Source organism: Ostrea edulis, chromosome 1 (assembly GCF_947568905.1).
Source record: "Ostrea edulis chromosome 1, xbOstEdul1.1, whole genome shotgun sequence".
In the NCBI taxonomy this organism is placed as follows: Eukaryota; Metazoa; Mollusca; class Bivalvia; order Ostreida; family Ostreidae; genus Ostrea; species Ostrea edulis.
The window spans coordinates 91762837-91781868 of record NC_079164.1 but is presented as its reverse complement, the minus strand read 5'-3'; the positions used below and the strand labels follow the sequence as shown (position 1 = coordinate 91781868).

General features: G+C 34.5%; 1 protein-coding gene across 4 annotated transcripts; it reads right to left on the bottom strand.

Moving 5' to 3' along the window:
* Window positions 1-4101: 4101 nt before the first annotated feature.
* On the bottom strand, window positions 4102-17849 carry LOC125674456 (vacuolar protein sorting-associated protein 37B-like). Of its 4 annotated transcripts, none has more exons than XM_056165930.1 (5): window positions 17792-17849; window positions 12468-12671; window positions 8267-8438; window positions 6714-6796; window positions 4102-5867 (listed from the first exon to the last, which is right to left on the bottom strand). In XM_056165930.1, exons 2-5 carry the CDS (start codon window positions 12621-12623, stop codon window positions 5598-5600), a joined length of 681 nt encoding a protein of 226 aa, XP_056021905.1. In that variant the 5' UTR covers window positions 12624-12671; window positions 17792-17849; the 3' UTR covers window positions 4102-5597. The 4 variants fall into 4 exon arrangements, with proteins under 4 accessions (XP_056021905.1, XP_056021906.1, XP_048767604.2 ...); XM_056165931.1 differs by having other exon boundaries at window positions 17703-17823; XM_048911647.2 differs by having other exon boundaries at window positions 17523-17804.
* Between the last annotated feature and the right edge of the window lie 1183 nt (window positions 17850-19032).

The window sequence follows — 19032 nt, the reverse complement described above, 5'->3', positions numbered from 1 at the left end:
ATGCGCGCATTAATTCAATTATTGCTCTCTTCAATTGAATTAATGATATCTTTAATTCATTTGAAGAGAGCAATAATTCTTTTAGAGAGAGCAACTAAATAATTAAAGATATCTTCAATTCAACATATCCACAATTGAATTAATGATCTCTTTAATTGAATTGTTGCTCTCTTTAAAAGAATTGATGCGCGCATTAATTCCTTATACAAAAGCATTGTAAATAATTAAAGATACACATTGTATCTTCAATTGAATTAAAGAGATCATCAAATTATTTATACCGAGCTCTAAATCAATTATTGCAAGCAATATTTCTACGAAATTAATGCTCTCATCAATTGAATTGAAGAGAGCAATAATTGAATTAATGCGCGCATTAAATCAATTATTGCTCTCATTAATTCAATTGATGCGCGCATTAATTCAATTGATGAGAGCAATAATTGAATTGAAGCACGCATTAATTCATTTGATGAGAGCAATAATTGATTTAATGCGCGCATTAATTCAATTAAAGAGAGCAATAATTGAATTGATGATATCTTCAAATAATTGAAGATATCTTCAATTATTTGAGTTTATGTTAATTTGGCGCTCCATACACCCTGGCCCTAATGCCACTGAATTTAACCATCTTGAATTTTCATTAGATTTGGTAAACTTGTGGAAGTCAGAATTAACTTGTGTCATGACTAACAGAAACCAATCGCTAAGAATTCAAAGATTTTTCAGTTTATTTGCAGAAAATTATACCAGTGAAGGAAAGTTACAGTAGGCCTTAGGGGGTGGGGAGGGATATATTGTGAAAAGTTCAACAGCAACAAATTTTGAGCAGATATCGAACTCTAGCCTTCTGCACTGTTGAGCTAAAACTGATGCAATCTCTAAAAATCATTTTCACCTAGTATTAAACATACTGGCCACTTCTGAAATAAAAGGGTTCAGACCCTAGTTAGGATGTGGCTTAGTAGCCAGACTGAATCTCCAAAACTGTAACATCTGGCAGACAAAATGGGTACAACTAATGAGCATGGGGTACTCTACTAAGTTATTAAATGCATGACCCTGGTTCTGGGTCCTACACTGATGTTCAAGCATTTGTAATTATGAAATCTAACAGGTAAACCTTAAAAGGTATGTAAACTATGGGCATGTCTTCACTAAAATTTGAAATTCTTCATTGCCCCTGGATCAGAGGATGGGGTATAATAGGTCATATTGTGTTAATTATTGATTCAGAATGCAAGTGCTAAAATAGGGAAATCTTTATCCAATATCATGCACATGTAGCAGTCAGCCAGATTTGATCGCTCCAGATGGCCAGATAGCTCAGTTGGTAGAGCACCTGACTAGAGATTGAGGGGCCCTAGTTAGAATCGCGGTCTGGTACGGTGCATTTCTCCCTTCCTGTTACATTTAGTGCTGTAGACCACCCCTGGACATGCAGGTGAAAGTCCTACCTGGGGAAAAAGAATCTGGGTTGTGTCTTCGAAGACGATTTAAGGAGGGAGGAATGTAGTGGTCAGCCAGGTTCAATCACCAGTGACAAGATAGCTCAGTTGGTAGAGCACCTGACTAGGGATTCAGGGGACCTGGGTTTGAATCCTAGCTGGTGTGGTCCTTTGCATTTTCTCCTTCCTGTTACACACAAAACCACTAATTTATGATTTTGCTGAATATTGTATCAGCTCAGAATTTTAGAAACAGCTGCAAGCTAAAATAAGTGCACAAACAGGGTATATAGCCCCACTGGAGAAACCATAGAGGCTCATAATATGTAGAGAAGAAAAGTAACAAATATTTCTCTGGGCCAACAAGTTTGTATAGAGGAACTTGTGACCAAACTGTGCATGACTAGAATACTTATGTAGTCGTGGATTGTGCAATACCAGACAAAATTGCTATAAGGGCTTTTTGTTTACATTTAACATCATGATATGTACATTCTGGTCCTGTTGGATCCTTTCAGCCAAGTTTGTGGCAAATGTTTAGAATCGTAAGCTGCTCTCTGGTCATGCACAAAGTTTGGTCCAGTTCCATGCTAGGTTTGCGGAGATGACCATTAGTTTGTATGGGATGTCCCTCTATAAATTAACTTGATATAAAGCATTACATAATGATGCTAGTAATTGAAATGCCATTTTATTCCATAATAACTTGAATAATTATTCACACAAGAAGTACACATGCTCAAATGTTAAGCCTCTAAACAAATTAAAATTATCCATTGGAGAATGCTTATCATTGCATATCAAAACATCTTGCATTGTTTTAACATTATACACACCCCCCTTTTTTTTAATGGAAAAACTGACTATTGCAACGTGTAGCGGTCATCCAGCCAAGTGCTGATCACTTGCCGTTGCTTAACTTGCGTGATCAAGAGAGACTCTACCACATCGCTAGAAAAGCTAGCTCACTAGGGAGGCGGTATATTAGTTTCCTCTTATATTGTCCACTACACTCCCCCTTGCTCAGGGAAGCTTCGTCCCCCAGTGTTTGGCACCTGCATCCGCCGTTCCAGATGACAACCACCGTTAATATTTTCTGGCATAATTCTTTGACCTTGACTTTTTTATCCAAATATCAAATGATGTTTTATCCTCTATAGGCTGAATACCAGTTTAAAATATTACACTTATAGATCAAGATAATTTTCCATGTGCACAACAGATTGGGGCCTCCGTGGCCGAGTGGTTAGAGTATTGCGCTCAATATCACACGGCCTCTCACTTCTGGTCCGCTCGGGTTCAAATCCCGATCACACCGGTAAGTGAGAAAGTTTACTTTCGGAAGGTCGGTGGTCTCTTCCCAGGTACATTGTATCTGGGTTCTCTCTTCCACCAATAAAAACTGGGCGCCACCAAATAACTGAAAAATTGTTGAGCGTGGCGGAAAACGCCAATCAATCAATCAGATTGGTACCTGTCAATTCCAATTAAATCTAATTCAGTAAATCAGAGAAATGTACCTTCTTAAACAATGATTTCTTCACCCAGTTTTCACTGAATTGTTGAACTCCGTATGTGTAAATGCCATACACAAATAATGCATTTGTAATAAACATTATAATGTTGCTTGCTAAGCTAACATTTTTTACAGGAATTTCAAGAAGTGTTCCTTTAATAATTATATAAAATAAACCTTAATTTCAAATGTATCTGGTATTGTTATGAATGCTAAAATGACAGATCAGGAAAAACAAGAGGCCTGTGGGCCACATCACTCACCTGAGATACCTTAATTGGCCCATATTTAAAGATTTTCCTTATATATTCACATGTAAAACTTTGATCCCTATTGTGGACCCAACCTACCCCCTGGGGCCATGAATTTTACAAACTTGAATCTGCACTATGTCAGGAAGCTTTCTTGTAAATGTGAAATTCTTTGGCCCAATGGGTTTTTTGTGGGGGGGGGGGGGGGGGGGGGGGGGGGGGGGGGGGTTCATGACATGGTTTTAACAAACTGGAATCTGCACTATGTCAGAAAGCTTTTATGTAAATTTCAACTCTTCTGTTCCAGCGGTTTTTAAGAAGATTTTTAAATGACCCTACCCTATTTTTTTTGCATTTTTGTGATCATCTCCCCTTTGAAGGGTGTTTGACCCTTTATTTGAACAAAGTTGAATTCCTTTCACCCAAGGATGCTTTGTATCAAGATTAGTTGAAATTGGCCCAGTGGTTCTGGAGAAGATTTTTAAAAGTTGTCAATGTATTTTCACTATTTTGCCATTATCTCCCCTTGGAGAAGGGCGTGGCCTTTCATTTGAAAAAAAAAATTGAATTCCCTTTACCTAACGATGCTTTGTACCAAGTTTTATTGAAATTGGGCGAGTGGTTCTGGAGAAGAAGATTTTTAAAACTTTTCAGTGTATTTTTGCTATTTCATTATTATCTCCCCTTGGAGAAAGGCTTGGCCCTTCAATTGAACAAACTTGAATCCCCTTGCCCCAAGCATGCTTTGTGCCAAGTTTGATTGAAAATGACCCAGTGTTTCTGGAGAAGTCAAAAATGTGAAAGTTGACAGACGGACAACGGGTAATCAGAATAGCTCACCTGAGCTGAAAGCTCAAGAGCTAAAAACTACACAAGACTTCAATCAAACTTGTACAATATTTATTTTAAGACATCACAAAAATGTAGCTTTGTATAAATTGGAGAAATAAGTGTATATAATTTGTAATAAAAATAAAACAAAACGGTTATCACCAAGAATTATGTCGTGTAAATAACAGTATTTTACCAGTACTTTAGTTAGTTATGTACTTGATTAATTTGTTAATTAAGAGTACCAGTACTTTCAAAAGAGCTGTCCTAACAAGATTTATTTCCCCACAAGTCATGTTCAAACTTGGACATATCTGACCTTGAAAAATTCTCATTACTAACGCCGCATGAAGATCGAAGTGGTTCCTCAAGGTCAGGTATAGTGCTACAAAGTTGAATGATAATCTAGCCTAGCCCCTTCACAAGGAAAGCAAACCAGTAATTGTTATGCACGATGGCAACCTTGGTTACACTTTCACTTCATCACATTTCTACATAATTCGGAACCGTTTTCTTCATGTGTTTCAATTACATTCAAACCGCATTATCTCTAACTCAATGGGGCCGGGAAAAACTTCGAGATATCTAAGGGTTTGATATATTGGGGTTAAAATACATGTAGAATATGTAGTAGGACTTCCAACTCACTTCGAAATATGGTATTCGAGGTACCGAAATTCAAATGTATTTGAATATATTCATAAACATATCTGCAGCCTGAATTCACATTTAATTATAACTTCCTTGTAAGGGAGATATTTATCTATAACTTCCTTGTAAGGGAGATATTTATCTATAACTTCCTTGTAAGGGAGATATTTATCTATAACTTCCTTATAAGGGAGATATTTATCTATAACTTCCTTGTAAGGAAGATATTTATCTATAACTTCCTTGTAAGGGAGATATTTATCTATAACTTCCTTGTAAGGAAGATATTTATCTATAACTTCCTTATAAGGGAGATATTTATCTATAACTTCCTTGTAAGGGAGATTTATCTATAACCAGAAGGGTAAAGGCTAATCAAGTGTTTTGTTCAATAAAGATCTATACAAGTATGTATAATATCCAAGACAGCAGTTTGCTGAGCCAACATCTTTGTGAAAGCAGCTTGTTGAGCCACTATCATCATAAATGCAGCCTTTGAATACCAGCCATGACATACCTTCAGGTCATGTGCAACCTTCATGTTAAGCATGAGTTTCTCCATTACAGAATTACCCGGGTTATTGCCTGGTCACAAAGTTGGACAGACACCTGACAATTCATATAAATGGTTATACCTCTCCCACACTTTTTAAATCAGTCATTATAAATATTGCAATATAATCCTGTTTATAAGCATGTTTTCCTAATTTGGCAGATCACTATTCTATGAAAGCTCAACTACATCAGACCACAACAGAATATAAAACATTTAATTTTGCATTGTTCAGTGTCAGCACTTCATATGGCAAAATATCCATTAATTTACAGCAAACATTGTGAATGAATGGGTGTAGAAAAGTTTTATTGTATGCCCTTTGGTTTTACAATTCACAATCATTATCTTGGATACATTGCTGGTTGTGGCATAGCAAAATTACCACTGGGATAGGGCAAATTGCTCACGTTGGAGAAACTGTTTGTTGAGGGGCTATTTGGTACAGCTGTCCTCTGTGAAAGCCCTGTCCTCTGCGAAAGCCCTGAATTCATTAGTTCTGACAGTTTCTTTACTTTTACTTGTCTTAGGTGAGCAACTGTTCTTACAGGCAAATAATTTTCCAAGAAGGACTCTACATTTATCTTATTATCACAAAACTGCTCTGCAAATTGCTGAAATATACAAAGACATATATGTGTGAATAGTAAATATTTAAACCAGTGCTGATCAAATTCACATTTGTTTAGTAAGATTACAACACTGCACTCAATTAAAATGTTGGCTTTAACATAATTCAATTTTTGTAACAAATATTCAAATAAAAGTATACCTAATATTAATGCAAATTTACAGTATTTTCAAAATGCATGCATATTTTTTTTTCTTTAACAATTTCATCTTTGACCCTGCTACCATGATACCGCATTATCTGCCTTAAAAGTATTCCACATATAATAGTAGTTTTCATATTTTAGATAAATGAAATATTGAAAAATCTAATTGCAAATCTATATACTAAAAGTTCAAATTATTCAACTTGAAACAAATGTCTTTTTTTTTTAATTACAAATCATTGCCAATCACTTTTTAAAGAGAAAGCCCCATTGCTCTAAATATGAAACCTATTTTTTTTTATTTTACCAGATTTTGTCAAGTGATCTACAAATTTCTTATAGGCCTAGATTATGACAAGTAATTGTTTCAAACAGCTTCTCACCAAGAACCTTGACTGAAATATTGTTTTGCTTTATTTTGTATGCAAAGAACATGCAATAATTAGGCAGTACTTTTGACTTATTATTTCTCAAAAATCTTGGTGAATCATTTCCTATGCCATTTACTGTAAAACAAGTGTTTTCACTCTCTGCCGTGGCAGATTTCCTTTGTTGAAAACTTTCCTGGGGCGAATTATGAATCAGACATTAAATCCACAGTTCACTTAACAACCAATCTCTTCTACATGACCCAAGGTAAAATTTCACTGAAGTGTACATCTGTACAATGTGTTCTAAGTATACCTCAGCACTCTCTTCTGAAGAGGCAGCAGCTGTCTGCAACAAGGCTAGAGCAGTGTCTGGCAAAAGTCGACTGGCATGAGAGTCTGTAACAGAGAGTAAATACACAGTCAGGCTAGAGCAGTGTTAGGCAAAAGTCAACTGACACGAGAGTCTGTAACAGAGAGTAAATACACAGTCAGGCTAGAGCAGTGTCAGGCAAAAGTCGACTGACACGAGAGTCTGTAACATAGAGTAAATACACAGTCAGGCTAGAGCAGTGTCAGGCAAAAGTCGACTGACACGAGAGTCTGTAACATAGAGTAAATACAGTCAATACAAGGCTACACAGTGTCAGGCAAAAGTCGACTGAGATGAGAGTCTGTAACAGAGAGTAAATACACAGTCAATACAAGGCTACACAGTGTCAGGCAAAAGTCGACTGACACGAGAGTCTGTAACAGAGAGTAAATACACAGTCAGGCTAGAGCAGTGTTAGGCAAAAGTCGACTGAGATGAGAGTCTGTAACAGAGAGTAAATACACAGTCAATACAAGGACAGAGTACCATCATTAATTATATGTCGGGAAATATTTCACGTTTCTTATCTCCTACTGTGTTCATACACACCTGACTAAATCACAGATACATATACAATGTACCACACATGGATTTCAAACATGTTGTGTTATTCATACTATCTGTACCAAATATCTTGTTTTTAAAACTATGGATATACTGTAGGTATTTTTCCATTTAAAAACGACTTTCAGATTACAATTCCAGGGGGCAGTTGCATGAAGGTTAGTTAAGTTTAACTGACAGTTAACTTCAAGTTAACACTATATGAATGTCCAAGTTCATGGCAAGTTAACATTCAGTTAAAGTTAATTGACCTTTGTGCAAGTGGGTCCAGGAGACTAAATTATATTAAACCTGGTTATTCTTAAGTTTGAGTAATACATATATTACACTGATCAACATTTCTACACCTATTCTAGATTTATCCTGTGTCAGATTGATTTCTATACCTATTCTAGATTTATCCTGTGTCAGATTGATTTCTACACCTATTCTAGATTTATCCTGTGTCAGATTGATTTCTACACCTATTCTAGATTTATCCTGTGTCAGATTGATTTCTACACCTATTCTAGATTTATCCTGTGTCAGATTGATTTCTACACCTATTCTAGATTTATCCTGTGTCAGATTGATTTCTATACCTATTCTAGATTTATCCTGTGTCAGATTGATTTCTATACCTATTCTAGATTTATCCTGTGTCAGATTGATTTCTATACCTATTCTAGATTTATCCTGTGTCAGATTGATTTCTACACCTATTCTAGATTTATCCTGTGTCAGATTGATTTCTATACCTATTCTAGATTTATCCTGTGTCAGATTGATTTCTATACCTATTCTAGATTTATCCTGTGCCAGATTGATTTCTATACCTATTCTAGATTTATCCTGTGTCAGATTGATTTCTATACCTATTCTAGATTTATCCTGTGTCAGATTGATTTCTACACCTATTCTAGATTTATCCTGTGCCAGATTGATTTCTATACCTATTCTAGATTTATCCTGTGCCAGATTGATTTTCATCTTATTTGCATCCTCGTATGCCCTCGCTACTTCACTCTTTGTGTTTTCCAGCCGATTTTGGAATGACAAATTCATCTCTGCCATGCTTTTGTTTTTGGCTAACATCATTTCTCTGTCTGTCTGAATATTTTTCACCTAAAATAACAAATGAAAACTAAGTGTAATATATCACAACACAATAGAATTACATGTAATAATTTCCATTTTATTTAGTACAACACAAATAAATTTGCCCATCACTTCAGGCATCATTTCATTTCAGGCATACGCTGCAAGTACTATCAATAGGAAATCAAAATACAGTCTACTCCAGATAAATTGAAATCCAGGGATTTCAATATATCCAAACTTCAAAATAAACAAAATTGATCACTTTTGTCCATTTTAAAACATAATTTGTTAATTTCAATCCCAATCTAATAAACCTATGCAAACCAGAATTAGTTAGTTGCAGTTTTATAATGTTTTACAGTTTTATTATGTTTTGATTGATTGCTTGTTTGTTTCACGTCCTGTTGAGAAGTTTTCACTCATATTGAGACGTCACCAGCTGTAGGTGAAGTACTACAAATTTAGACCTATGCTTAGTGCTCAGGACGGTAGCAGTAAGGGTTCTTCATCCTGCCAACGCCTACCGCAACACGGGACCTCCGTTTTTAAGGTCATATCCGAAACACAGGCACTTATATCGCTTGGGGCCTAATTACTAAATATAAGAGTACTCTTATATATAGTAATTAGGCCCCAAGCGATATAAGTGCCTGTGATCTGAAAGACCTGTGATTCTCACTTCTAAATGCTGAGCAAAGGAGCAATTACTAGGTTTGATGCGGCCATGGCACGAGCGGTGCTCGAACTCATGACCTCCCAGTTACGAAGCAAACGCTCTACCACTGAGCTACTGTGACCAGTATATTATGTTTTGAAAATACTGTCCATAAATGAAGTGATAATAACTAAAGTTCAATTTACATGTATATATACAAGTATGTTGAGCCAAGGCAATGATTAGAATGGGAATTCAGAATATTGTGGTACTTTCATGATCACGGCTCATTTTTCTGCTGCCATGTTTAAGTCAAAATCAGACAGTGATCAATGAACGACGCCCCTCCAGAATTCAGTTATTATAAAAACATGCAATGAACATCTCCGGTGTAGGTAATGGTCTTGGGACACCTATCTACCTGCATGATTATGGATTCATCGAACATGATGACTACCAATGTACAGGACTTCAATATCACCATTATGTAAACAACTCATTATTATCTCAGCGAACTGTTAGTTTACGTCAAATTAAGCAATATTTCAATGTATGCGATTTCTAATTAAGGAGGTATGCTACACCAGAGAAATTTGATGTAGATGAAAAGTGTAGGATATGTACAAAGATATTTTGAATTTGAAAATTTGAAGATTTACTTTATTTTGTCAAAAAATACAGTTTTAGTAGAAGATAATCTGAAAAAAATTTAAAACCCCTGCTGGACTTGAACCTGCGACCTACAGTTCAGCAGTCGGTATTCATACCTACTGAGCTACTCGGCTAGGTATTTAAACGGAAAAGGAAAAGTCAAATAATGCTGATATCGATTTTGTCATCCATGTTTTTAAAGGAAGTCAGCCATTATGACGATGTAGAGTACTACCTTAATCAACATTTTGACACAAAGATAAAAAAAAAAGTTGTTGGGGAATTATTTCATTTTAAAATAAGCGATATTTCAAAATAACTGATTTCAATATAGGTTGATTAAATTGTAATTTTAAGGTTTGGGCTAATGTTTCTACTTTAAATTATACAGACAACTGGATAGATTGACTGGCTAAGAGATAGAAATGACAAGGTTTCAAAGTTTGAATCATTTGAAATTTTTTTTAATTTAAAGAGATTCGCACCTTAGTTTTGTGGTATTGTCAATTTTTAGAGAAGTGTATTTTTTATTTCTACATTGAAGGGGAATTAGGAACTGGGGTTATAGTGCTTGTTATTGAGCTGAGTGTTTTAAACTTGAACTTTTTGCACTTAAAATTACCTTAATGAAATTTATTCATTTAAACTTGATTTGTCTGTTGGTGTCAACACAAATCGATCAATTACTACACCAAATAGATACATTATCATGTCTTCTAACAACACAGGCATAAAAAAGTTTAATAATAGTAGATTTGGAAATAAATTACCTTTTTGCATTTGATATACAGGAAAATTTATGATATACAGAATTCGAAGAATCTATGTTCTGCTTGGAAAATATATCAACCAAATTAATGAATTACAACATTTGAATTAGTTTCAAGTCTCAACTACTTGTATTATGAATAATAAAACTGAAATACAATCATAGGGGTATAAAAATTGGCAATATATTGGATAAAGCAGAAACCTAAAATCATGCAAATTTAGAACTTTTTGATTAAAGGGACTGGTTCACGATTTTTGAAAAAAATATTTTTCATTTTTTATGTTAAACATTGAAAATATAACTCATTTAATGTTGGCAGCCAAAATTTTGACCTTCTGAATGCAAGAATGAAAGCAACATTTTAGCCTTAAATCTGTGTTATGTAAACAAAGACTCGAGTCTTTTAATGTATACAAACAAACCAGTAAAATATTAATTTTGTAATACAGTGTATAAAGCATCTTAATTTTGTATAGTCACAAAATTTAACTTTTAGATGTCACTGACATTTTACCCTAAGAATGCTTGAAATGTGAAAGATATAATAAACTTAGATCAATATCCATTTCTTTTGAAAATTTCATAAACAATAACATACCGCAATCTTTGTTCACAAAACAAATAATAAACTCTCTAAAATGAGCTTCTATGATAATGTATAACCTTAATTCTTATGTGGAATCTTTTAAACACATTAGACAGTAGATATTGATAGTTAAAAGTGAACAACAAAATTTTGTGGAAAATCGTGAATCACTTCCTTTAAGGAGGTATGCTACACCAGAGAAATTTGATGTAGATGAATAGTGGAGGATATGTACAATATTTTGAAGTTGAAAATTTTCAAATTTACTTTATTTTGTCAAAAAATACAGTTATAGTAGAAGGTAATCTGAAAAAAATTTAAAACCCCTCCTGGACTCGAACCTGCGACCTACAGTTCAGCAGTTGGTATTCTAACCTACTGAGCTACTCGGCTAGGTATTTAAATGGAAAAGGAAAAGTCATATATTGCTGATATCGATTTTTTCATCCATGTTTTTAAAGGAAATCAGCCATTATGATGATGTAGAGTACTACCTTTTTAAAACAATCCTTATATCACAAAATGTAGTCCCTGCCAAACCCTTTATAAATTTGAATGCACACAATTTTTTTCAGCTGGATAGATGTATAATATGTTGGACCAATAGGACCAGTATTGAAGCTATAGCATTCTGCATAATTGTGCTCAAAAGCCGAGGAGCTAACTTACTTAATTGACAATCTATTACATGTTATTTGAAACATTATTTTAAATATCATAAATTAGAATCCTCTCTTAGCTCCAACAAAACACAAATACATACAGAGTGTAGTTACTTGATTTTTTTAACCCTTGATACCTACATTTTTTAATGTGTGTGATACCTGAAGTCTGCATTGCTGCATTTAATAACTAGTGACAAGATTTAAACATATCAAAATCAACTAGTATACATATTAATCGCATGGGTAAGCATCAAGAAATCCCTGCTTTTTTTCTTTGTTGCTACAACATTTTGCTAGAAAATCAGAATTTTATACAGTGTAAAAAGAAAGTTAAAAACAAAGACTTGCCTGCTGTAAATCCTGTATTAAGCTGTCTAATAAAAACAAAGACTTGCCTGCTGTAAATCCTGTATTAAGCTGTCTAATAAAAACAAAGACTTGCCTGCTGTAAATCCTGTATTAAGCTGTCTAATAAAAACAAAGACTTGCCTGCTGTAAATCCTGTATTAAGCTGTCTAATAAAAACAAAGACTTGCCTGCTGTAAATCCTGTATTAAGCTGTCTAATAAAAACAAAGACTTGCCTGCTGTAAATCCTGTATTAAGCTGTCTAATAAAAACAAAGACTTGCCTGCTGTAAATCCTGTATTAAGCTGTCTACTAAAAACAAGGACTTGCCTGCTGTAAATCCTGTATTAAGCTGTCTAATAAAAACAAAGACTTGCCTGCTGTAAATCCTGTATTAAGCTGTCTAACTTGGCATTGTCATCCAGCAGACTCTGTAAATCATCTTTGTTCAGATGCTGGAGTATTCCGGTGGCTGCTGCTTCATCCACCACCAGTTGCTTTGCTTCACTGGAGTAACTCATTGCCGAGGTCATAGTGTTGTGCTTCACTCATTCATCACTCGGTCAGATTAAATGTTACTACTAAAAAATAAGAAATAAAACTCAATATGACTGCATTACAATTTTCAATCTTAATGAAGTGTGTGTGAGGGAGTTGAGGTTGGGGCAATACACTGAAGACATAGAATTTCATGTTAAACCTTTACAGAAAAATTAAAACTATTTATTGCACGACTTGTTTTCATCCCACGGTTCTGTAGTTTGTAAGCATGCCATGTTTTGCTTAATTTTCATGGAGATCATAATATTATGATAGATATATGAAGTAAAATCATCACAGAAAAGGGGATAACACAAAGTTCAAGACTGATGTCTAGAAATATAGTTATGATCAAATTTTTACTATAATATTGTACTTCTGGATAGAGGCATTTTAAATTTTGAAAAATATACTCAAATATAGGGCTCCTATAAAGTTTAATTACTTTTAACCAATCCCAATCAAAATGTCTCCTTTTTTTTAATAATGGCCCCAGTCCCTGTCCTAAATTACTTTGAGATCACTGAAATGTTCTAAATGCAATAGGAGAGTTTAGAGTTACCACTAGAACACGGCTTTAATTTGAATTTACACACTAGTCCAATGTTTTCAAAGTTTTGTTAGCCCTCATTACTTTTTATGCCAATGATACATGTACAAGTACTTACAGTGCTCAACTAGATATAGGGCCCCCATAGTAAAATGCAAAATAATTATGGGGTGAAATTACACCTCCAATTCACAAGTATCATTACAAATGTTACGGTTAAACACCAAAACGATACTACCCATATGGTGACTGTGACTGAGCTACCGTAAATCCCCCTAATGGTAATTTCCCATGACTCCAGTTGAATATCACGTAACACTTTATTTTTGGAAAGCATAAAGACGCCCTACTTGTAAACAAAACTTTAGTTGCATGCGGGTTACCAGATGAATTTTTATTGATATACTCAGAAATAAAAATCCTTTACATGAAAAGTGTTGGGAGCAAATGAATACTCAAACTAAACATGTTATAATCTAACAACATATCAACAGTCATCAGCCGATTACCGGGGTTATCCACATTCCTATAGATACCATACCGTTAATATACAAGACAAAAGTTGCTCCCAGCACCTTTCAAATGCATGAATATACGTAGAATATATCTCGGATAAATTCATATTGCTGGTTATAGCAAATGCATCTGAACTTTGCCACTGTAAATGTACAATGAGATTATTTATGCACATAAGTGAATATTTAAACGCATCATTCAGATTTGGGGCGATTTCAAGGTCAAAATATAATATGAATATCACCTTCATGCTGACTATATATTAAAACTGGAGAGTGATATGATATCATAAATTAAAAGGACTAATATACATGTATCATTATTTTGGCATGCATTTAACAAGAAAATTGTTCCACTTATACAGGTTATCTTGATAACATTGATCGGTAGAAAATAACAAAATATTATAACACCAATCTAATTAAAATCAGATCCAAGGATACGCTCACAATCGCTATAATAGGATCTGACATAATCCCATTGGGGGACATGTCCACATGACCTTTTGCTTGGAATATTCATGAGAACTATCAGCCAGTAAGATTGCGTCATGTACAGACAATGATGGCTATTCAGGCGGTTCCCGGCAATTCGTAAACAAGTTGCAGTAATCGCTTTCCCATGAAGTTTATTGCACACTTTAGAATTGTTGTTCTCACATAAGGAATTCTAAACTTCCGCAATAATGCCAAATCTATTCCATTCATACAAACAACAAAATGTACGATATAAAATACACCCAAATTAAATTAATTGTGAATTGCAATTTATGTATGAATAGGGATGGGTATGATTTGAATAGTTTTCAAGATGGTTTACTTAACAAATGTAAGGAATACAATGCCAGTCGACGTAAATGGTGCATTGTGACGTCACCTCTAGCTGCTATATTTTTTTTTCCAAACCAAACAATCACAGCCATTTTCCTTGAATTGTGAATACCGACGACTTCATAGGCGATGCGCTGATTGGTCAACATAAAGTTCACATGAATATGACCCCTAATCGGGTTATGTCAGATCTTCTTACGCAAAGTATACGGCGCGGATCTAAGAAATCTGATTCTAATTAGATTGATTATGACACTTTCTCCACGATACAACTATAATAGCCTGTACGTTGTGACGTATTTTTTCATTATGACGTCATATGGTGCAAAGTGCACAGAGGTACATATATAATAGCACTCTGATTTTTCTCAAATAGCCTTAACTGAGCTGCGTATGATTCTCAAATAACCTTAACTGAGCTGCGTATGAGTTCTCAAATATTATCATTATTATTATTATTTACAGTATTTATATAGCGCATTATATAATAAAAAAAATTACTCTGAGCGCTTTACATTAAAACAACAATAAACTACAATTAAAAATTGAACATATCTAAAACAGTGTAAAAAAAAAAATAGTCATTTTATTAAAATAATATGAATTCTAGCACTGGCTTACACAAAATCATGATTAAACTACAGAAAATACATACAAAAAGGTTTCATAAAAAAGAATATTAATACTGTCACTGGAAATGGCTTACATAAAATCGTGATAAGCAAGTCTGAAGAAGTAAGTTTTAAAATTTTTCTTGAAAAGTTCGATAATGTGCTACCAAGGCCTGGCACACCAATATAAGAAAGGTCGTTGGAGCAGGAGCAACCGCTTTCGCCCTAATTATTTTATAGAGAGAAATAGAGAGGGGAATGATGAATTAGTCAAATTTGTGGCACTTGATTGCAATCTGTGTTCACAGAGCTGTGGAAAAGTGTTGGTCATGCCAGCAGGACCAGCTGGATTGGCAATGACTGATAATAATTGGCAAAACATTGACCCAAATGACAGCTGCAGTTTGCACCACTCACATGTGTGAGCATTGTTAAACAAGAGGCCCATGAGCCACAATGCTCACCTGAGTCAACTTCAGAGGAAGGTTTTTAAAGATCTTTTCCCTCTTTAATCCCATGACCCCAGCTGCAAGGGGTTGTGACTTTTGAACTTCGAGTCCAAGTTGGTCAATAGTGTGGCCCTGCTACCAGTGAAAAATATTTTTTCTTCTTCAAATTTCCTATATATTCTCATGTAAAACTTTGATTCCCTAATTAAAACAACCCTAGGCAAACATGAATCTACACTACATTGCAATGCTTGCATATTAATATATATCTGATCAATGGTCCTTGATAGGAAAATTTTCAAACATTACAAATATTCCAATGTAAAACTTTGATCCCTTACTGAGGCCCCATCCTTCCCAAGATTTGAAGTAAATCGAATCTGCAGTACCCATGGATGCTTGCATAATAATGATGATAAATCATGGTGTTTCTGGTCTCGAGAAGATTTTTACATAAAATTATTACCATGCATAAATTTTATCCCTATTAGGGACCAATCCTACCCTCAGTACCATGATTTGAATAAAATGAAATCTGCAATAACTGAGAATGGTTAGAATTCATAATTGATATGACTAACCATGCAAAGCTATGCTGGTCTTGAGAAGATTTGTCCCTATAAATTCTCACACAAAACTTTGATCCCCTATTGTGCCCCACCCACAACCCCCATCCATGATTTGAACAAACTTTAATCTGCACTTTCTGAGGATGCTTGCATATTTAATTAATTGGACTGATCAAAGCCTTGTTCTTGAAAAGAAGATTTTAAAATATTTTCCCCAATATACCCCCATGTAAATCTTTGATCCTCTATGAATTTGCATTACCTTAATATGCTTGTATATCATATTAAGTATGTTCTTGAGAAGATATTTTTAAAGATTTTTCCTATATATACATGTACCAATGTTAAACTTTAATGGTACATATGCTCCAATTCTTATGTTTAAGATTCTAGTCAGGGGCAAATCCAGGAATTGTGGTTACGGGGGGCGCCACTTTATGAGGCAGTGGGTCCAGGGCAAAGCCCTGGGGGGGGGGGGGGGGGGGGGGTGTTCCAGGTGAAATTAATAAAGTGACCCAAATTTTAAGGGGTTTTTGGAAAAAATTAAGTTCTTCCAATAAAGTAATTCAAGAAATCAAAGGATTTTGTCATTTATTTCTCCGGGAGTGAAGAAATCATTGCTTCTTTTATCGTTTAGTACATTTTCTGAAACAAGATACCACGATTTACCTTAAATTTGAAAATTTTAGAGGGGGCTTGCAGCCCCCCTCTAAATCCGCCACTGCTAATAAAGATATCAATACTACGTTATTGAATATCATATGTTAAATGAAACGAGACTCAATTAAATATTAATATATACAACAACAACAAAATTACAATTGTAAAAATATAAACACAGGAATCAGTAATTTTGTCTGTAGTGTAATAATTTCACTGAGTTTATAGTGAATTGTTTTTTTAATTAGTTATAAATGAATGTAATAATAGCAGGGGTCTAAACAATACTACTCCCTACGAAAAAACATGTGTTTTTTATTAGAGGGTGGTATGGTAAAGACCTCGCTACTATAGACAAAATTCTTAAATACTTTCTTTCTGAAACAAGCTGAGTGCTAGTGAAATTCAGTTTATACAAAAATAGTTGTGATATCTTGAAGCATCAGCCAAAGTACCACACACAGTCAATCCAAATTTAACAGTTTATAGTGAATTGTTTTTTTTTAATTAGTTATAAATGAATCTGCTATCCACTCCAAGAACTCTAAGGATTACCAACCTAGCATCTCAATTTTGTAAGTGTCTAAGATCTATTACAGCGTGAAGTCATTTTGAAATGAGTCAAAGTAAACATAACAATCTGCGTCACACTGCATACATGTACGAGATTCTACAGACGTAATATGACATTGAATTTACAATATTACCCAGTCCCTATTTTCTTTAGAGAAATTGACAGACGTAACCTTCATGGATATATCCAGAGAATAACCCGGCAGTCCCATGATCAATGTTACTAGGACTATCTGAGTATGATCCACCGTCCGAGACGAGTCAATGATATTTATATATTATGAAATTCATCAGATATTTAGAAGTATAATTACATTAATAAATATCACTTGTTATCATTTTCTTCAAATGCTAAGTAAATGGAAATGACACCACTGAGAATATTTCCTACTTTAGTACTTACACAGACCTGTCATAATAAATCGGACTGAAATTGTTGAAAATACCAGAGACGGATAAACTTGGAATTTATGATTTTGGGGAGTGGGGGGTGTTAAGTCTCATGCGATGACCTAATATATTTTATTATATTTATAAAAATTAAATAAATAAAAATCACATGGAATTCACAGCCCATTGTAGAAAAGAGTGCAATGTCAATTCATAGTACAAGATGCTAAAGTATTACGTACCCTGATTATAAACCGGTAAAAAGAAAAAGGCAACTCCATACTCGCATTGTTATCTAATAAACGTATTAAAAAAAATTAGAGTTCAAACTAATAAATCATCAAATAAAATATATTAGGTCATCGCATGAGACATACATAAGCAACGTCCGAAAATTGCAATTTTCCTTAAACAGCATTATAAAAATTTCACAAAAACTGGTTATAACGATATAATACTATTCATAGTACAAGATGCTAAAGTGTTACGTACCCTGATTATAAACCGGTAAAAAGAACTCTTTTCACATATTGTCAATTCCCGGACTTGTGGTGATCGCATCGTAATTAACCCCTTTTCACACATAACAAATTAAAACATGACATATGTATAAGTACCGTTAGTTGTCCTTTTAATTCTGACGTATGGCGTTTCCACCGACCGGTATTTCTCTACTAGTCTCGATGTGTAACCCCCCCCCCCCTTTTTTTTATGGGCAGTATGCATGCACAAACATTGGAATGATCCAGACTACCTCTCTACAAAAATTTCAAGGGGAAAAAAAACCCAAACACAAAACTGCGTTATTTCTTATTTCCAAAGTTCGTTATTTTTTTTCAGAAAAACTCAATCCCATAAACTGAAGGCGGTGAAAACATGTATGCGAAAATGGAAAAACTGAACCCCCCCCTCCTCGAAATTTATTCTTTTTTCAGCATACTGAGGCCTTTGTCTTTAGCATAGACAGCAAAGCGAAACAGCTGTTGATTTAGGGGTTTAACAGCTTTATTTTGATCATGAAGCATTATACAAATTATGGATTATAAGCCTAACTTGACTTTTTTGGGTGTGGGTAGGAGGGGGTGTATCTGTAGCTCTCTGGAGGGATATTGGGACGGATCAAATCTCTGGTGTACAGATCCGCAGCTAGGTGTTGTGTTACTTTTGGCTGGAGGATGCCTTTTTCAGACGTGACGGAACATTTAACAGATCGAAAGAAAACAAAATCGTGACCCAGTGTTGATCCGCATTTAC